The 21,775-nt window shown below is 43.6% G+C and overlaps 2 protein-coding genes across 3 annotated transcripts in view; both read left to right on the top strand.

Annotated features, from left to right (window-relative positions):
• HERC6 (HECT and RLD domain containing E3 ubiquitin protein ligase family member 6) overlaps positions 1-4,164 on the top strand; it is a 64,774-nt gene extending 60,610 nt beyond the window's left edge. For both annotated transcript variants that reach the window (XM_025386517.1, XM_025386516.1), the window contains 3 exons: positions 937-1,120; positions 1,211-1,313; positions 3,303-4,164. In XM_025386517.1, the coding sequence (XP_025242302.1) occupies positions 937-1,120; positions 1,211-1,313; positions 3,303-3,523 (508 nt within the window). In that variant the 3' untranslated portion in view covers positions 3,524-4,164. The remainder of the gene's footprint in view (positions 1-936; positions 1,121-1,210; positions 1,314-3,302) is intronic.
• A 13,629-nt stretch (positions 4,165-17,793) lies between these two features.
• The window catches only part of HERC5 (HECT and RLD domain containing E3 ubiquitin protein ligase 5), a 50,803-nt gene continuing 46,821 nt past the window's right edge, over positions 17,794-21,775 (top strand). The window contains exons 1-3 of the mRNA XM_025386515.1: positions 17,794-18,204; positions 20,002-20,122; positions 20,763-20,839. Coding sequence (XP_025242300.1) covers positions 17,940-18,204; positions 20,002-20,122; positions 20,763-20,839 — 463 coding nt within the window. The 5' untranslated portion in view covers positions 17,794-17,939. The remainder of the gene's footprint in view (positions 18,205-20,001; positions 20,123-20,762; positions 20,840-21,775) is intronic.

Raw genomic sequence — 21,775 nt, 5'->3', positions numbered from 1 at the left:
TTACATACTGTAGTATAAGACAGACCTTGCAGGAATAATTTTCACAAAGTGACATGTGTTGTGAGAGGGGACAAGCAGAGGAACAGAAGGATTAACCCTGAGAAAGTCTTACTTATATTGAAATCTAATGGATGGTAGAAGTTATCAGGTAAAGAAGAAATGCTGCATTCTGTGGCCTAACTACAAAAGAGAGACAACAAGACCTATGAACTAAAGGTCAGTATGGCCAGAGATGAAAATGGAAGTGGGAGCCGGGCACCATGGTGCACACTTGTAGTCTCACCTACTCAGGAGGCTGTGGCAGGAGGATCGCTTGAGGCCAGGAGTCCAAGTCCAGCCTGGGCAACATAGGGAGACCCCATCTCTTAAGAAAGAGAGAGAGAGAGAGAGGAAGAGAGAAACAGAGAAAGAAAGAAGGAAAGAAGGAAAGACAGAGAACGAGAGAAGGAAGGGAGGGAGGGAGGGAGGAAGGAAGGAGAAAGAAAGAGAAAAAAAGAAAGAGAAAGAAACAAAATGGAAGTAGGAAGAGGCTGCTTGCTGAGACTGGCAAGGTCATATCACTGAGGGAGGAGGTGGGGTTGGGAAGGCCTATTGATCCCTGCTAAGGAGGTTTGGAATTTACCCCAAGGGTAATGGGAAGCCTTTGATAGACTTTAAGCAAGAGAATGACATATTCAGATTCATGTTTTAAAAATATCCTACCGACTGCAGTGAGGAAAGTGAGCCAAATAGTTTTAAACTTTCTGATTATATTTTCTAAATTTCTTTCTTCTAGCTGACCAGGTTTTGGTCACAACACAACATTCTTGTGCTATGTAGAAGTAATTGACTTTTCCTTCTCAATAGAAATAGTAAAAAGAACAAAGCATAGAATCTTTTAATCATTGGCCTCTTCCTTCCTTTCCTTCCTTTTCTTTTTTTTTTTCTTCCCTCAAGGAAAGACTATGTTTCTAAGTATATTGATTACATTTTCAACGTCTCTGTAAAAGCAGTTTATGAGGAATTTCAGAGAGGATTTTATAGAGTCTGTGAGAAGGAGATACTTAGACATTTCTACCCCGAGGAACTAATGACAGCAATCATTGGAAATACTGATTATGACTGGAAACAATTTGAACAGGTAGGTGATACCTAAAGTGCCCCAATTTTTCCGAACAACTTCTATGTGTTCCACCCCATTCAAATCATTTTTCTCCCTCTTTCTCTCAAGAATTCAAAGTATGAGCAAGGATACCAAAAATCACATCCTACTATACGGTTGTTTTGGAAGGCTTTCCACAAACTAACCTTGGATGAAAAGAAAAAATTCCTCTGTAAGTACTGTGGTAATAGATGGACACATAATTATATATCTTTTTAAAAGGTACAATCTTGTTTAGAATGAAGCCATTGAAGTGGCCTTACTGTCTGGGGTGACACCCAAGGTTCTTTGTCTCACAGCCATGGAGATCAAGGACAGGGACACACACAAAGGGTAAGGTATAGAGCAGAAACTTAGTAAGAGACAAAAAAAGAGAATAGCCCTCTGCTACAGAGAGGGGTCCCAGAAAAATGAGTTGCTGATCTGTGGTGAAATGCAGGATTTTTTATAGATGAGCTAGTGAGGAGGACACACATAGGGCATGAAAAAATGAGTTAGGACCAGGTGTACCATCGCATAGGTCACGAATCTCTAGCAGCCCCTACCCCAATCTTTGATTATACAGGTGGGTAGCTACTCCATGGTGCTTATTTCTTTCTTACTGTGCATGTGCTAAAAAAGAGGGGAGGTGGAACCCCCATGGTGAACATGCCTGGCCCCAGGTTGCCCTTTCTATTGGTGGAGCTGCTGGCATTCCCCCGTACTAGCTTCCAGCCTTCTTATCTATGTTTGCAGCCCAATATTCCAGGCTGCTCTTTATTAGAAAAGAAGTGATTTCTTGGACTGCTTTTTGTTAGAAGGGAAGTTCTACTGAGGACTCTTTTGCCCTCACTATCTGCCTAAAACAATTTTCTATCTCTGTATCACCATTCTTGCTGGTGGATCACATGTGTTAGTGGCAGAGCAAGGATGAGAACCCAGGCTCCCTACCTTCTAGACCAGCATTCTTTCTCTTACTCAAGGCTGTTTCTTTTTTTTTTTTAAATAGAGATTTGCTATTTTACTACTTTTTCTACACTGACTTTTTCTGCACCCTCTTTCCTCACTTCAGCTGGCTCCTAAGCCTTTTATCTCATGTTCCTATCTGCATCTAATTATCTAAGTCCTATGATGTTCGAATGATGCAAACAATCTGTTTTATAGTAATATATCATTCAGAAATAATAATAGCAACAACAACTGATGATAATAGTAGCAGCAGCAGCAGCAGCATTTACTGTGTGCTTATTCTGTGCCATGCACTATGCTGACTGCTTTGTATTTATTACCTACCTTTTTCCTAATAACAACCCTATGAGGTAGGTACTATTCTTTTTTCCCATTTCAGACATGAGGAAAACGAGGTTTGGAGCATTTAGTAGCTTGCCCATGTTCAGACAGCTGGTAAGTATGGGAACCAGAATAGAATCCATCAGGCTGACTCCAAATCTCAGGCTCTTGAGCACTAAGCTCTGTGGCCTCATGGTACAAGAACTTCTCTTGGTGGGAACCCTAAGGTTTCTCTAGGGCAGACTTAATGACTTCTCTTACCATCTCATCCCATTCATCAGCTCTTCCTGAGTTACACATCTTTCTTCTTGATATTTTTGTTGCTACTAAGGATGCTGGAGGACAATTCCAACTTGTCCACATATCCAACCTATTTCTCTATAAGCCCAAGCTGCCTTTCTAATCTTCTCTCTTAATGGGAAACTTTTGATTCAGCCCAGTGGTTCAGCTGTCTGTACATCTCATGAGTTCACTTCTTCCCACCTCTGGCTTTTTCCTGAGTTTTGTCCCCTGCCTTGAAAGCTCACCCAAATCCTGTCTTGAGAAATAGCCTGGTGTGACCTCTGTGAAGTCCCTCTGACCACCCAGCCTGGTGTCTGTCTCCGTGCTGAATCCTTTAAGCTCCTAACCTCATTCTTCCTAGATGAGCTGAATAAACTTCCTTCTTGCTACTATCTTTTCATGCATACAATTTTCCCCCAACTACACCATGAACTCATTGAGGACAAAGACCAGTTGTCATGATTTTTCTACACTCAATATGGCCGAGGACAGTTCTCTCTGCCTAAGAACCTTCGATAAATACTTACTGAATGAAGTGATTAATTTCTTCCTTTTCATTATGTTTTATTCTTCCTATGAAATATCTTAACCAAATTTTATTCCTTTCTAGTGTTTCTTACAGGACGTGATAGGCTGCACGCAAGAGGCATACAGAAAATGGAAATAGTATTTCGCTGTCCTGAAACTTTCAGTGAAAGAGATCACCCAACATCAATAACATGTCATCATATTCTCTACCTCCCTAAGTATTCTACAATGGAAAGAATGGAGGAAGCACTTCAAGTAGCCATCAACAACAACAGAGGATTTGTCTCACCCATGCTCACATAGTCATAATCACCTCTGAGAGACTCAGGGTGGGCTTTCTCACGCTTGGATCCTTCTGTTCTTCCTTACACCTAAATAATACAAGAGGTTAATGAATAGTGGTTAGAAGTAGTTGAGGGAGAGGTTGGGGGAATGGGGAGATGATGATGATGGTCAAAGGGCACAAAATCTCACACAAGACTGAGGCAGGAGAATACAGTCCAGAGATAGGGATCTAAGGATGACTTGGACATACTCCCTGGCACGGAAGAATCTGAACACTGGCCTATGATTGGTCCATTCCAGGACCTTCATTTGCATAAGGCATTAAACCACATCAGTCTCTGATTGGCCATGGGCCAAATCTGCACTCCGGCCAATGATTGGTTCATTCCAGGACATTCATTTGCATAAGGAGTCAAACCACACCAGTCTTGGATTGGCCGTGAACCAATTCACCTCAGCCTCTAATTGGCTGTGAGCCAGTCTTTCATTTACATAGGGTGTAACCATCAAGAAACCTCTACAGGGTACTTAAGCCCCAGAAGATTTTGCTACTAGGGCTCTTGAGCCACTTGCTCGAGCCCACTCCCACCCTGTGTAATGTACTTTCACTTTTGCTCCTTCACTGCCTTGTGCTCCAATAAATCCATTCCTTCACCACCTGTTCATGCATGTCATTCAATTCTTTGTTCAACACACCAAGAACCTGTACACCTCATTATCAGAACCCTTAACCCAGTAATATATTTTGGCAAGCCAGCCAGGAGGTAAGCCCAAATTTGGGGATTTATTTTCTTTTATTCTACTGAGATTCCGTTTGTGGCTACGGGCTGGAACTAAACTCCATACAGGACTCTCTCTGTCTCTCCCCTTCTCTTTCTTTCCCTTTTCCAACTTGGGACCCTTGGCAGACAGCATTCTAAGCACAGAGACAACTGAAGGTCTCTTGCCAGGGCCACTGTCTGGTGAGACTGAAAGGTTTCTGTGTGTAAGCATCTAACCATCATCGCCTACTTCAGGTGGGACCTGAGTCCTTTTCTTTTTAGTCCTTCAGCAGTCATTTCTCAGTAGCTCCTCGGTAATTGAGGACAACTGGCCAAGGCCACTCTCTAGTGCTGCCCGAAAGCCAAAGAGTGAATGGGGATAGCTGTCTGGCCTGGAAGCTGGATTCTTTTCTATCTCCTGGTTATAGTTCCTGAGCCCCACATGTGACCAATTGGCAGTGGCAGCTTGTCCAGGTTGAATACATACACATTTCAGGTGGCTTTAACCCTCCTTTTCTTATGCTAAAATTCCCTTGTGGAGTCAGCCCGTCAGGGAATGCAACAAATAGGGGCACAAGATAAATCCATGCCGCCATGAGGTGCATGTTTTTGCGACTATAATATTATATTTATTTGCTGCTTATGTTGGAATAACATGTTTAGACCAATTAGAGATGTACCCCAACCCAAAGGGCCAGGGCAATAGGTAACTGACTATGGAGGCCCCAAGGGCAAACATTAGCCTAAAGGTTAGGGACCAACCACTTGGATAGGGAAAGTGCCCTGCTTCTTTTGTAAGGGACCAGATCTAGATCATTTAAGTTTAGTAGATCTGGTACTAAGGGAAGAATCCTGGTGGAGACTCTTGGATCACTGTATAAATTGCACAGTGGATCCCTGGGGAAATCTCTGCGCCTGGTTTATCTGGTACAGTCAGAGAGCACTATACTCCCTTATTGAGAGGCCAGTCTCTAACAAGTTTAAATTAGGCAGTCTGCCATCCCTTGCCCTTCAAACTATGCTTACTATAATGGTTAAGGAAACCATCTGGGAAGAAACTACTGTGGCCAGCTACAGGGATGCCAAAAGCCAAGAACTGTATCCAAGAATGAAGGGAATCATACTAGGCATTGTCTATGAAAGGAAAGCATTCAAAGCAGGACTGGTGCCCACCTAAGGTCAGAGATGTCTGACACTCTTAAGACTGGACCCCAAAAGGGAACTCCTTGGGAGATCCAATCCTAGGCCACAACCTCTCTGAAGGGGAAGCCCCTAAGTGGAGGTTCTGAGGTCTAATATTAAATCCTCCTTAGAATTTTTTCTCTCTTACGACAATAGGAAATACTCCATCCATACCACCTGACTCCCCAATCAGCTGCATCCTCAATAATTGGAACCAATTTGACCCTGACAATATAAGAAGGAAACATTTGTTTTTTTACTGTAATATTGTTTGGTCCCAGTATCCTCTAGATAGCCAGGAGCAATGGCTAGTCAATGGGAGTCTTGGTCATGACACTATCCTGCAATTAGACTTATCTTGCAAAAGGCAGGGTAAATAGTCAGAAATACCATGTTTAAGCCTGTATGGCCCTGCACCAAAACCCTTCAATTTGTAAGGCTTCCAAATTTTGCCCTCAAAAAGAAAAAATTCCTAAAGTAGAATCAGATGTTATAGATGACCCCTTTCTGCAAGGGCCACCATTTCTCAGGGATAACTGCAACCAACTCCATACAACCCCTTGCCAAGTGCTCCTGGGGATCAAACCCAGGAACAGGAGCCGGGAACTCCACTAAGTTCCCCACACACTTCCAGGGCAACACCTTATTCAATTCCCTGTCCAGCTGTATTTCCCGTAAGGGAAGTAGCAGGAGCTGGGGGGCTAATCTAAGTGGAGGCCCCCTTCTCCATAACTGATATACAGCAATGAAAGGATAAGTTAGGAATTTATTCTGAGAACCTCAGGAGATTTGCAGACAGATTCCAAACTTTAACCTTAGCCTTCGATCTCTCACAGAAAGATGTTCAATATGTCCTGGCAACTTGTTGCACTCCTCTGGAGAAGGAACATATTTCTGAGGCCACCCAACGGGAAGCAGACAAGCTATTTGCCGGAAATTCCGATGGCAATTGCCTGGGCCCAGATACAGTCCCCATCACTGACCGTAATTGGAACTATAACACCCCTGTGGGAATGAACAACTGAGCCAAATTCCTTGAAGCTCACCTGGGAGGAATGAGAAAGGAAATGGCAAAGGCAGTAAATTAAGGGAAATTACACAGGGTAAGGAGGAAAGCTATATTTTATAGTAGATTGGAAGAGGCTTTTAAAAAATACACCAACCTGGACCCTCCCTCTCCTGAAGGCAAAGTATTAATGACACAGGATTTCATTAGTCAAGCTGCCCCGGACATTAGGCATAAAATCCAGAAGCTACACATGGGACCACAAACTAATCAAAATCAGCTTATTGATACCACCTCCATGGTATATAACAATCGTGATCTGGAGGAAGTGGAAAGGGAATACAGTAAAGAAAAACAGCCGAAATTATGGCAACTGTCATTGGTGATGCCCTAAATACCCAAAAGGCATCCAAAGGAAACCCAAAGGGTCACAAGGACAATGCCGGCAAAAGCTCTGGTTACAAGTACAAGAAAAGTGGGCACTAGGAAAAGGACTCCACTAAGCCCCCGCATGGCCTGTGTTGCCAATGCGAGGGCACCAGTCGCGACCCCTGGCGCTGGATAATTGACTGCCCCCGCTCTGACTGAGGGGCTCCAAGAGTCAAAACTCTAGCAGCGCATAAGGAGGGATCAGATGAAGACTCACAGGACCCAGGGACATCACTACCACTTAGGATCCCCGGGTAACTCTGGACGTCATGGCCACCCAAATTACCTCACACGCCAAGCAGCAGCTTCACTTGGAATGGCTGTATTCTGTAGAATATAAATCCCAAATTTCAGGCACATAGCAAAGCTCCTTTACGAGGCAACAAGGGGACCTTAAGATTAGCCAATGGAATGAACCCTAGAAATGAGGGAGGCTTTCACCAAGTTAAAACGGGCTCTCAGCCAGGCTCACCAAGCCTTTCTCAGCATTCCAAACCTCACCAAGCCCTTCTTGTATGTGGAAGAAAAGAAAGGTATAGCAGTGGGAGTGCTTACTCAGAAGCTGAGAACAGAGCCTAGGCCCATTGCATACTTTTCTTTTCTTTTTTTTTGAGATGGACTCTTGTTCTGTCTCCCAGGCTGGAGTACACTGGCACAATCTCGGCTCACTGCCAACTCCAGCTCCTGGATTCAAGTCATTCTCCTGCCTCAGCCTCCCAAGTAGCTGGGATTATAGGTGCCTGTCACTACCACGCCCCAACTAATTTTTGTATTTTAGTAGGGACAAGGTTTCACCACGTTGGCCAGCATGGTCTTGAATTCCTGATCTCAAGCAATCCACCCACCTTGGCCTCCCAAAGTGTTGGAATCACAGGTGTAAGCCACTGCGCCCAGTCGTTGCTTACTTAGCAAAGAAATAAGACAGGGTAGCCACCAGGTAGCCCAGCTGCCTCTAGGCAATAGCAGCCACTGCTATTTTGGTTGAAGAAGCTATTAAAATTACTCTAGGCTGACCAGGCATGGTGGCTCACGCCTGTAATCCCAGCACTTTGGGAGGCCGAGGTGGGCGGATCACCTGAGGTCGGGAGTTGGAGACCAGCCTGACCAACATGGAGAAACCCTGTCTCTACTAAAAATACAAAATTAACCGGGGGTGGTGGCACATGCATGTAATCCCAGTTACTCCCGAGGATGAGGCAGGAGAATTGCTTGAACCCGGGAGGCGGAGGTTACAGTGAGCCGAGATCGCATCATTGCACTCCAGCCTGGTCAACAAGACCGAAACTCTGCCTCAAAAATAAATAAATAAATAAATAAACGAAAATTACTCTAGACCAGCTACAACTCCTCACCAGTCCTAGAAATAAAAGAACATATCTGGATGACAGGAGAAAGATTAAATACGAGGTGGCACTCCTAGATAATCCAGAGATCACAATTAAGACCTGTAACACCTTAAACCCAGTTGTATTAGTCTGTTCTCACGTTGCTAGTAAAGACATACCTGAGACTGGGTAATTTATAAAGGAAAGAGGTTTAATTGACTCACAGTTCCACATGACTGGGGAGGCCTCACAATCATGGCTGGTGGAAGGCAAAGGAGAAGCAAAGTCATGTCTTACATGGCAGCAGGCAAGACAGCATGTGCTGAGGAACTCTACAAAACCATCAGATCTAGTGAGACTTATTCACTATCATAGAACAGCACCCATGATTCAATTACCTCCCACCGGGTTGTGGCAGGCCAATTCTCCCTGACAATCACACAAACAGGCCTATATAGCACTCCAGTTACACTGACAGATTTCCATAGCACTGCCTTAACATTTAGCCAATAGTTAAGCCTAGGGAAATTGTTGCCCAGACATCAAAGCTAGAAATGAAACGTATGGCATATGGTCAGTAGGCTTCTCCCTAACCTGGAGCAACTCAAAATAATAGAGACAGTCTTCCTAGTGCTGGGACCCATCTGGGGTCAACGGAATCTGAGACAGGTCAAGGTGACAGTGGCAGCTGTTTGAATAGATTCATTGGAGAGTCCAAGGCAGCTCTCTGGACCAAGCTGCAAAGGAGATAAGACAGAAATAATCACTCTGGTACCATAGTAGACAGGCCTTGAAGGTACTGGGGCCCTTTTAATCAAACTTAGCAAGCGTTTTTTGCCTCTGACCTTCTAGTTGAAACAAAATTAGTTACAAATAGACTTAGACGAATGCTGTACTGCACGTAGGCACCTAACCCCAACCTATACATGCACTAAGAAAATTGTAACACTTTGGGTTGGTCTGGTGGAATTATCTCTGGCCTTCTTCCTGTATCCAGTAATATCAATAAATTCCATTCTTTCCTAGTTTGTCTGCTTCTCCTTATTGGGCCTTGAGAAAACACAGCCAGACCCAGCTTGGTTCCAGGAACAGGGTCTCTCCCACGACACATGGAAATTATGGGAGCTACAATTCAAGATGAGATATGGGTGGGGAATCCAGCCAAACCATATCACCAGTCGCACTGCTACCTCTGGGCACCATAACCAATCATTCCTGTGAGCAGATCACAGACATGTGAACCAGCCTCTTTTATATCAGCCTCTTCCAGACCCTGAGGATACTGGTTTACAGACGGCAGCAGCTTTGTGCTAAATGGGGAGGACCAAGCTGGATACGCAATAGTGAATTATACCAGTTTTGAAGTCCAGCTACTGCCCCCAGGCACATCGACATAAAGGCTGAGATCATTTTTCTTACTCTAGCATTAAGGTTGGGACAAGGGGCTGGTGCAGTGGCTCAAGCCTGTAATCCCACCACTTTGGGAGGCTGAGGCGAGTGGATCACCTGAGGTCAGGAGTTCAAGACCAGCCTGAACAATATGGTGAAACCCCATCTCTACTAGAAATACAAAAATTAGCTGCGTGTGGTGGTGTGTGCCTGTAGTCCCAGCTACTTGGCAGGCTGAGACAGAATTACTTGAACCTGGGAGGCAGAGGTTTCAGTGAGCTGAGATCGCACCACTGCACTCCAGCCTGGGCGACAGAGCAAAACTCTGTCTCAAAAAAAAAAAAAAAGGTTGGGACAAGGAAAGAAAGCTAACGTCTATACAGATTCTAAGTATGCATTTCTTGTGGTTCATGCTCATGCTACAATTTGGAAGGACTATTTACTAACAGGCACTCCCCCATAAAACATGGGATTCTTCAGCTATTGCAGACAACACTTGCCAGAGGCCATAGCCATTATTCATTGCAAAGGGCACCAAAAGAATCTAACCCCTATAGCACAAGGGAACAAAAAGGAATCCAAGGCTGCAGCCCTCAAGGTACAATCTCAACAAGTTTTAGCACTACTCCTTTTTTATGACTCCCCAATAGAACCTGAGTACACCTCACAGGAAGAACAGCTAATAAGACAACAGGGAGGAATGAAAAGACAACAGGGAGGAATGAAACAGGTATCTTGGTGGTATAAAGGATCAAAAATAAATCTTCCCCAAGCAGCCCAATGGAAAATCATAAAGGCCCTGCATAACTCTTTCCATGTGGGAAGAGACACAACTTTGGCCATGGTAAACAAGCTCTTCACTGGATCCAACCTAGCTTCCATGGTCAAACAGGTCTGTCAAGCCTGCTCACTGTGTGCACTAAATAACCCAGGAAACAAAGTGCCTCCTTTAATAGAGCCAATCCAAAGAGGGGGAACTTACCCAGGGGAAGACTGGCAATTGGACTTCACCCATATGCCAGCCTGTAAAGGATTCAAGTTTTTACTAGTACTGATAGAAACCTTTATTAGCTGGGTTGAAGTTTACCCTACCAGAACAGAAAAGGCCAATGAAATAGTGAAAATTCTCTTAAAAGAAATAATCTGGCCAGGGACGATGTCTCACACCTGTAATCCCAGTACTTTGGGAAGCTGAGGCAAGCAGATCACTGAGGCCAGAAGTTTGAGCCTGGCCTGGGCAACATGGCGAAACCCTGTCTCTACCAAAAAAAAAAAAAAAAAATCATCTGGGCTTGATGGTGCATGCCTGTAATCCCAGATATTCAGGAGGCTGAGGCACAGGAATCCCTTGAAACAAGGAGGTGGAGGCTGCAGTGAGCCGAGACCGCACATTGCACTCCAGCCTGGGCAGCAGAGTGAGGCTCTGTCTCAAAAAATAAAATAAAATGAAAATGAAATGAAATGAAATGAAATGAAATAAAATAAAATAAAATAAAGAGAAATAATCCCTTGGTTTGGGTTACCCTAGAGCCTTCAAAATAACAGCTTATCTCCCAAATAACTTAAGGGGTTGCTAAGGTCCTCAGGATCAAATTTACATTCAGCATGGAGGCCTCAATCCTCCAGGAAAGTAGAAAAGGCTAATCAAACTCTAAAATGGTCATTAAACTGTGCCAGGAAATGTCAGAGACTTGGGTCAACTTGCTCCCCACAGCCCTCTTAAGGATCCGTAATTCCCCTCAAGCAAAAATTAATATGAGCCCATATGAAATATTATATGCAAGGCCATTTTTAACTAATGATCTAATCACTGATCCAGAAACAACCAGTTTAGTAAAATACCTAATTAACCTGGGACAATTTCAGCAGGATTTACAAAAGTTTGGAACCCAGTGGTTCCCTGTACTGGGAACTAAACAGCAACCCAAAATTAGGCCAAGAGGTAAAGTACTAGTAAAAACATGGAAAGAGGGATCATCTGCTCAACAGCTACAACCCAAATGGAAGGAACCATTTTCAGTGGTGCTGGCCACACCTTCTGTGGTCAAAGTACTAGGGTTAGATAATTGGATACATCTTTCCATCATCAAGCCTGCCATACCAGAAGTTTCCGGACCCCGAACCTGGAACTCCTACCAGCCACTATACCTGTGAATCTGTGGAAGACCTGAAGTACCTGTTTAAAAGAATGGCCAAAAGATAAGTAAATGCCTATTAACTTCCCTTGGTGTCTTTTCTGTGTGGTCGTGGTAGTTGGGGTAATACTAGTTATTCTTACATTATTACACTGCCTTTTCCCAAGCGGTGGGATCATCTCCTCTGCCCTAGTAGAATCCTATCCTGTAGGACTTAAAGGAGGCAAAATAACAAAAAGGTACATTCATACCCACAATGATTTGCTACAGGCCACACACACTGGAATCATGCATATTGGGAATTGGCTTAATTCTATAGCAGGGCCTCAATTTACCCTCTGACCGGTCATTAGGTGACCCTCAGTATTTACTAAGAACCTTGAATCTAATACAAAGGCTGTTAAACACCACCAGCCCAGTCTTGTTTTTCTGTTTTTGTTTTTTGGATTTTTTTTTTAGTAGAGACAGGGTTTCACCATGTTGGCCAGGCTGATCTTGAACTCCTGACCTCAAGTGATCCACTTGCCTAGGCCTCCCAAAGTGCTGGGATTAGAGGCATGAGCCACTGTGCTTGGCTGCCAGCCTAGCCTTAGCAAAATATTGTTGGCTTTGCTTATCCCCATACTCTTCCAGGTACACTGCTATCCCAGTCCCAGCACGATATTGGGCCCTTGAAAAAATGACTTACCACGTTGCCTACAAAGGAGGAACTCTCTTCAAACTAATAAACTTAGATGACTTATACAATCAAATTACAGACATGACAAAGGTTACAATGACAGGATGAGCAGTAAACGTCCTGCAGTCTTATCAGAGCAACCTCTCTAGGGTTACATCCTCAGAAAAATCCATCTGGGGCCCAATATCAACACACACAGAGCTAGAATTCCAGGTACACTCTGTGTCAAAAGGAGCCAAAAGTCCAGTCAGGTCCTGGGGACCTTGAAAAGTAATCAGTGCAATTACACCCTGGAGATTAATCCCTCACACAATCATGTAAATTGCACAGTTACCCAAACTACGTGATTTAGAAAACCTGTATGGTTTTCATGGAAACCACTCCTACTTAAGGGCACCTTAAAAGATATTCGGTCTAAATACTGTTAAGGGAAACCCACTAGCTGTGGCCACACGTTTCCTTGGGAAGACTGCATTAGCCCTGAAACCTTTAGCTGTCTTTTGGTTCCCCAATATGAAAATACCCCCGGGTGGTTATTGGTGGACACCAAAAGCAGCTACCTCCACCGGGAAAATAAAACCACTGGGGCAACCCAACTTTGCAAGGCCCCTTTCAGTCTTTAACAGGGGCCACCTTAGCAGGGACCTTAACTACTTGGGAAAGCAAAAATAACAAATTAACCCATATGTTCACCACAGAAAACAATTTCTGTTTTGAAAAACAGGGAGCCTTTTTCCTGTACAGGACCAGCTCCTACTTACGTTTACCTGCCAATTGGACTGGAACTTGTACACTTGTTTATTTAGCCCCTGAAATTAATATAGCTCCCAATAACCAATCTCTCACTATACCTTTGACTGCAACCACCAGACACAAGCAAGCCATCCAACTCATCATACCCCTTTTAGTAGAGCTGGGAGTAACAGCAGGAATAGGAACAGGAGTTAACAGGCTGGCAACCTCCCTATCCTACTACCAGAGTTTGTCCAATGCTTTCATGGAAATCTTGGATGACATTGCTCAAAGTATTGTCATCATACAAAATCAAATAGGCTCCCTGGCAGTGGTCACTTTGCAAAACAGAAGGGGACTAGACCTTGTAACTACTGAGAAGGGAGGCTTATGTCTTTTCCTAGAGGAAGAATGCTGTTTCTATGTCAACCAATCAGGAATAGTAAGGGATGCCACCTGAAAACTAGCTGACTGGGCCGCTAAGATACGACAACAGCTGTCGGAATCATGGGGCTCCTGGTCAAGGCTGCTGGGCTGGGGGTCATGGCTCCATCCCCTAGCCAGACTATTGCTAATGGCTATACTGGCCCTGGTCTTTGGACCATGTTTGCTAAACCTTTTAACCAAGTTCATTTTCTCTTGCCTAGAAACCATTTAGCTTCAGATGATGTGCGACAAGGTTTCCAGCCAGTGTCAGGTAAAGGCACCACCTCTGGCCATCAAAAGGTTACCCTGTCTCCACAAGACAAAGCAGGGAGAGAGTTCTGTGGTCCCCAGTAGGTAGGACCAGCGTGTAAATCAGCAGGAAGCAGTTACAGAAGAAAAGACCATCACTCCCTCTGCCTCCCATAAAGATTTCTAGGGATCATGTCTCTCAGGGGGAAAATGAGGCAGAAGAACAGGGTCCGGAGATAGGGAATCTAAGGATAACTTGGACAGACTCCATGGAGCTGAAGAGTCTGCACACTGACCTATGATTAGTCCATTCCAGGATCTTCATTTGCATAAGGTTCCAAACCACATCAGGCTCTGATTGGCCACAGGCCGAACCTGCACTCTGGCCAATGATTGGTCCATTCCAGGACCTTCATTTGCATAAGGCATCAAACCATACCAGTCTTGGATTTTCCATGGGCCAATTCACCTCAACCTCTAATTGGTCACAAGCCAATCCTTCATTTACATAGGATATAACCCACAAGAAACCTCTAGAGGGTACTAAAGCCCCAGAAGACTTTGCTACCACAGCTCTTGAATCACTTGCTTGAGTCCGCTCCCACCCTGTGGAATGTACTTTTGCCTTTGATCCTTCACTGTCTTCCACTCTCATAAATTCACTCCTTCACTGCTTGTTCATGTGTGTTGTTCAATTCTTTGTTCAATGTGCCAAGAACCTGGACACCTTACCATCAGAACACTTAACCTGGTAACAAGATGAATATGTTCTTTCTTTTTTTTTGAGTTCCATTGTGCAGTGTGGTAAATATAATTAACAATACAGTATTGCACTTTTCAAGATACCTAAGAGATTAAATTTGAAATGTTTTCACCACAAAAATTGTTAAGTATTTGAGGTGATGGATGTGGGAACTAGCTTGATTCAATTATTTCACATTGTTATTCATAAATTATAAGATTACTTTGTTCCCCATAAATGTATACAATTATAAATTGCCAATTTACAATTTAAAAAAGAGAACTAGTTGAAAAATGTTTGGATAAATAATAAAGTGATGAATCAAGAATAATTGTTTTTTAAGAGACAAGGTCTCACTATGTTGCCCAGGCTGGTCTTGAAATCCTGGGCTCAAGCAATCCTCCTGCCTTGCCTCCCAAGTGCCGGGATTACAGGTGTGAGCCAAGAATAATATTTTTAATAAAACAATATTATGTAAAGCAATATTTCCTATATCCCTAACCTTGCTAGATATATATTTTATATTCAGAAATATCTCTAGAGTTTTTATTTTAGCAAACTGCTGAATAATTTATTTCAAAAATCTGAATGTTAAGGGATTCATTAATTCATTGAATAATTACTTACAGTAGGTACTGTGTGGCAAGAACCATTCTGAAGGCACTAGCACTGGCAGGCCATCGACCAGGAGAACAATGCAGAGTTTGGCCAGGGCAGTCGGAGGACAGCCCGGGCCGCTGAGCGCCTCAACTCCAGGGGAAAACCAACTCCCTTCTGGCTTCCCCATCTGCTGAGAGATACTTCCACTCAATAAAACCTTGCACTCATTCTCCAAGCCCACATGTGATCCAATTCTTCTGGTACACCAAGGCAAGTACCCAGGATACAGAAAGCACTCTGTCCTTGTGACAAGATGGAGGGTCTAATTGAGCTGGTTAACACAAGTGCCTATAGACAGCAAAACTAAAAAAGCACACAGTAGCACAGCCCACTGGTGCTTCAGGAGCAGTAAACATCCATCCCTAGACACTGGTGTGGGGTCAGAGCCCCACAACCTGCCTGTCTGTATGCTCCCCTAGAGGTGTGAGCAGTGGGGCACTGAAGAAGCGAGCCACTCCCACTTCTCACGCCCTACGAAGGGGACAAGGGAACCTTTTCCGTTTCATTGTTAGAGGTCAAAGCTTTTTCCATGGCACATGCCCAGTCTACATGACTTGAAGTTCTGGCTCTGTTATACCTACAAGGTAACTGGCTATTTTGTTATCAAGACAGTAGGCCAGTTTGGGCTCTGAGGTTATAATATATGGCCATCTGAGTTTTACAAATGAACCTTTATTCTTACCTTATACTGATGCAGGAATTTTTGCTTCTTAGCTCAGCTAAAATCCAGGTTCTTGTCTCATGACCAGGAACAATTAGGCACGTGAATACATTGAAAGGTGAAGAGTGGCATTTATTAAAAGAAAGCTCTCAGCAAAAAAACAAGGAGGGTCCTGCCAAAAGGCTCCCAGCTCACAGACTGCATAATAGGTCTACCCACACAAGCTGAAGACGTCTTGCTCCTCCCTGCTGCATAAGGCTGAATTCCCTGTGGCTGCAACCCACTCTCCCAGTGCAGGTGGGCCCCCAAGTGCCTTGTGGGCATGCCCAGACAAGACCCTGGGCAGGCTTCTGCAGCTGCACAAAAGCTTGTGGGGCAGGTCAGAGATTCTCCAGGGACCCTCCCTTATCTGCCTCCTGCATCTATCAATACTATAAAGAATAATTCATTTTAAATATAATGGAAACCAAAAATTATAAAACTTCTAGAAGGTAACAACTGAGGAAATCTTATAATCTTGAGTTTAGCAAAAACTCTTAAGTAGGACAAAAAAGGTATGAACTATGTAAAAGAAAAAATGGATAAATTACATCAAAATTTAAAACTTCAGTGCTTCAAAAGACACTTAAAATGAAGAGGCAAGCCACAGACAGGTAGAAACCATTTCAAAACGTATAGCTAATAGAGAACACGGTATGAAACATATAAAGAACTCAAATATAATATATAAAGAACTCTTAGATAATAAGTCAAGCTAGCTAATAAATAAATGGTCAACACATTTGAATACACACTACACAAAGAAGAGATACTCCTGCCTTGGCCTAAAAAAGAGCTGGGATTACAGGCAGGAGCCCAGGCCCAGCCTTGTCAGTTGATTTTCGGTGACCCTCCAGAGGGCAAAGGGGAAGTTTTCTCCTGTTTCCTACAACCGACAGGCTCATCAATTGGTGAATGGATAAATAAACTGTGGCATATCCACACGATAGACTACCATTCAGCAATAACACAAAGGAATTACTAATTAAACACAATAGGATGAACCTCAAAGCATTGTGCTAATTTAAAAAAGCCAGACATCACTTAGGTATGGTTCCGTTTGCATGCATTCTAGAAAAGGCCTAAAGCACACCACTGTTGCCAGGCACCCAGGAGTACATAGCTGAGCAGGCGCGAAAGGGGTGGGGGAGGGGTGGCTGACTGCATAGCGCTGCCCAGTTTTATCACGGTTTGAGCCCCGCGCACAACCTTTTTTTTTTTTTTTTTTTTTTTTTTTAATAGGGAGTCTCGCTCTGTTGCCCAGGCTGGAGGCAGTGGCGCAATCTCGGCTCACTGCAAGCTCCGCCTCCCGGGTTCACGCCATTCTCCCACCTCAGCCTCCCGAGTAGCTGGGACTACAGGCGCCCCCCACCACGCCCGGCTAATTTTGTTTTTTCCATTTTTAGTAGAGACGGGGTTTCACCGTGTTAGCCAGAATGGTCTCGATCTCCTGACCTCGTGATCCGCCCATCTCGGCCTCCCAAAGTGCTGGGATTACAGGCTTGAATCATCACGCCCAGCCGCGGCGCACAACGCTTAACAAACTTTGGCTTCCCTTATCCCGCCCTCTGGAAATGCGTGTGTCAGGGTGCCTCCTAGTGGAACTGTAGCGTTTCCTCGAAAGCCATTCCGTCCAGGAGTTAAGGTGGCCGCTGCACGCCCGGGAACTTTCTCAGCCCAGCCCACCGGCCTTTACCCTAGCCAACGACCTGTTGCCTTTGGCCGCCTGCCGAGTCACATTAGTTTCCTTTTCCTTTTCGATTCCGCCCCCTAAAAACAACAACAAACATTCTGTTTCGTTTCTCACTCGAGCTGCAGGCTCCGCCCCCAAGCTGCACGTGGGGGGCGTGGCGTCCGGGCAGGGGCGCAATAGCTGAGGCTGCGGTTCCCCGACGCCACGCAGCTGGGCGCAGCTGGTTCCCGCTCTGCGGCGCGACGCACGGGGCAGTGGGCGCGCTCAGTCCTGGGACAACGCGTTCTCTCCTCTCCCCTCTGGGCCTGGGACCCCGCAAAGGGACGATGGAGCGGAGGTCGCGGAGGAAGTCGCGGCGCGGCGGGCGCTCGACCGTGGGCCAGACCGCCGCGTCTCAGCCTGCGAAGTCTCCGGACGCGCAGCTCTGGCTCTTCCCCAGCGCCGCGGGCTTCTACCGCGCGCTGCTGCGGAGGGCCGAGGTGACGCGCCAAATCTGCTGTTCGCCGCGGCGCCTAGCGGTCTTGGAGCGCGGCGGGGCGGGCGTCCAGGTTCACCAGGTGCTCGCGGGGAGCGGCGGCGCCCGGACGCCTAGTGAGTGGGGCTGGTGTGTGAGGGCTGTGAGGGGCGGGCGGTCGGGGGTCCGCGTCTGAGGGAAGAGAGCCCAGAAGGCCGCAGACGCGCGCCTGGCTCGGGTCGTTTCGCCGACGGCGCACCTGAGCTTTTTTATCCTGGTCCGTGTCGGGTGCGGGGTGAGCGGGATGCTGGCGACCAGCGAATCCTCCACTCAGCAAAGTGGCCGGTGCGGGGCATGCGGGCAGCATCTTCATTCTTTTAGCCAGTCTGGCTTTCTCATAGGTTTATGTTCAAGTTTGTCCCCCCGTCCCCAGCCCGCCACATTTTCCACTAACTCGTTTTGAGAAAGTAGTCACTACTCCAACTTTGGGAGCCATTCACAGTGATGGGATTTTACCTTGGCCTTCAGTTGCACTTCCACGTTCTCATCGAAGTGGCGGAAATAATTGCCCACGTTCTTTAAAATTTTGCCCATCTGTGGAGTGAATAAATTGGTATCTTGCTGCGAGTTTATTTTGCGTTTAACTACTGGACGTTTGCATTCCTTTTTCAGTAAACTGCCTATTTGTCTTTGCCTGGGTTTTAAAAAATTGAGTTGTTAAATCTTTTGCTTATTTGTATGGAAGAGGTATTTGAGTATTGAATAAGAATAGCCTTTTGCCCATTGTACATGTTGTAATATTTTTCTCACTTTGCCATTTGTGGATGTTGTTTTTTATTGTGCATTTTTTGGGGGGTAGTCAATCGATTTTTTGTCTGTTAAAGAGACTTATGGATTTTATGTTAGGTTGGAAAGCTATCCACACTCCCAATATTTTTTAAAATGTACTCATCTTTATAGTAATTTTAAGGTTTTGGTTTTTTTTTAAGTTAAAAGTTTTCGTATGCTTGGAATTTAAGTACTGAGGTAGGAGGGGAGCTAGATTTATTTGCTTTTCCAAATGCTTAGCCGATGTCCCAATACCATTTCTTAATACTTCCTTTTTTTCAACTGACTTGAGATGCTGAGACTCTTTAAAAGAAACCATAGGTCCGCTGGGCCATTTCTTATTACCAAACTGTTTTGGTTCCCCTAGCATTTGTAATATGGTTTGTGCTTTGAGATTTTCACATGAATAGATTCTATTTCATTAGCATTGAAGATGAAACAAGGTCCCAAAACTATCCTAGTTTAATTTTTGTGTACAAATTAAATAAGAGTACATTTTAACTAGTGGACAGTTTAAAATCTCTTAACTTTAGAAAGGGCCAAATGTGCACTAATGCCAGTGAAAAATGTTTTCAACAGCATCCTCTTTAAAAATAGTACCCCAAACATAAACTTTCCTTTTAAGAATATAGGCATTGGCTTCTATTGGGAACTGTTGGGAGGTGTTTATTACTATTATTTGCTTTTTGGGAGAAAGGAATGTGTTTCAGAATACACAATCTATTTGTTCTTGAAATGAGTTATGTTGTCTTAAAGTTATATTTTCTTATAGACCTTTTCATCTTTGTCATTTCAAATTTCGTTTGTCTTCACTTAATAAACAAAAACCTAAAAGCAGATATTTAATTGGATATTTTAAGGGTATGTTCCATTTACAACAAAGTATAAATCAGTATTCTTTCTAATTAAAAAAAAATATACGTCAAGACAATTGTCATTCCTAATTTGCTTTGCCTACCAGAATTTTCTAAAGAGAAGTTCATGGTAAGTCAAAGCTTGTCTAGTTGAAATGTTTCCCAGATGTTTTAAGTGTATTATAATGAAATTAGTAATACAGTGGGTAATAATCAAAGTGATGATAGTTCCTGGTTGGATTTGCTTTGTAGAATGCATTAAATTAGGAAAAAACATGAAGATACATTCCGTGGACCAAGGGGCAGACCACATGCTGATTCTGTCATCAGATGGAAAACCATTTGAGTATGACTACAGCATGAAACATCTAAGGTAGGGAACTTTTTTCTTTTATTAAAATTAATTTTAATCAAAAGACAATAATTTTTGTAGGAAAATGTTACCATATCTGATTGTTGTCCCCTGCTTTATATAGTAGCATCTTAAGTAAATGATAAATTCTGAACTGATCAGTCAAGTCCTTACGTCCCCCAGGGCAGGTATCATGTGTTGTTTTGGCATTTAAAGAAAATGATTAAATAGTCTGCCTAGCCCTAAATTGGACTTTCACATTCATTAACTCATTTGATCCTCACAATAGTTCTGTAAGTTCAATTTCTGGAAATAAAAGTTTTTAACCTAGAAAAAATACACATTATCATGAAATGATTTGAGACTTTTCCCTAGTAGATTATATGAATTAGAACTCATTTTCATCTTGCATTTATTCCTGCATCATAAAATTATTGTTTGCATAGTATTTTATTATAATTATGTAATGCATGTTTTTTCTTAAACCACTAATTAAAACATGTAGTATTTAAAAAATAATTTTAGATGTACTGAATGTGATGCAATAAATTGAAAGTTTTTTCTTGAGCTTCATTTCTAATTAAATACTATTAATAGTTCTGAAATCCGTGTTGTAACTTTCATTATGGCGATTAACACAAAATGTATTTTCCTTCATCAGGTCTGAAAGCATTTTACAAGAAAAAAAAATAATTCAGATCACGTGTGGAGATTATCATTCTCTTGCACTCTCAAAAGGTATTTTTCTGTAATATTAATAGTTTTGTAGAAGTAATACATGTGTGTATATGTGGAGCCAGTAGAATGTCTATATTTGACTTGTAACAGGACGGAAATACAGTTTTAAATTTGATATAGTTCCAAATACTATTCTTAAAGCAAATACATAATGAGAGAATTCTTGGATCTGTAAAATGTTCAGGTTTCCATAATTACTATTCCTAAATTTGATATGATGTTTTTATTTTTCAAGTATGAAACAGTGAAAATTTTCTGAATAATCAAAACTGTTTTCTCTACAGCTGGTCCAGGCCTGGGGCCACCCTTTTCCAGAAACTGCTTCCCTTTTCCTAACACTCTTCCAACTTCCACTCTTCCAGCTCAGAATCCCCTTTTGTGGCCAAGCTGCAGGCCTCTGATATGTTTTAACATTGCCTTTTGAATTCAAAGATTCTCCCTAACCCTGTAATATTTCCCATTTTCTATCGGACATTGTCATGGTGGGAAATGGAAGCAGTGAATATGAATTACTTCCTAAAGAAACTTGACTATGAGGCCAGGCTTGGTGGCTAATGCCTGTAATCCCAGCACTTTGGGAGGCTGAGGTAGGAGGATCACTTGTAGCCAGGAGTTTGAGACCAGCCTGGACAACATAGGGAGACCCCATCTTTACAAAAAACCTTAAAAATTAGCTGGGCGTGGTGGCTTGCACCGGTAGTCCCAGCTACTTGGGAGGGTAAGGCAAGAGGATCCCTTGAGCCCAGGAGTTTGAGGCTGCAGTGAGCCATGATCGTGCCACTGCACTATAGCCTGGGTAACTGAGCGAGACCGTGTCTCAAAAAAAAGAAATGTACTGTGAATGGAATAATTAAGATAGCAGTAGGGTAATAGAAGGGAATTCGGAGTCAAGGGAATTTTTGTTAATATATAGCACAGATGTAAGCATGTTCATAA

Source organism: Theropithecus gelada, chromosome 5, assembly GCF_003255815.1.
Source record: "Theropithecus gelada isolate Dixy chromosome 5, Tgel_1.0, whole genome shotgun sequence".
NCBI classification, from domain to species: Eukaryota; Metazoa; Chordata; class Mammalia; order Primates; family Cercopithecidae; genus Theropithecus; species Theropithecus gelada.
The sequence above is the reverse complement of the archived record's forward strand: the minus strand, read 5'-3'. Positions and strand labels throughout refer to the sequence as shown.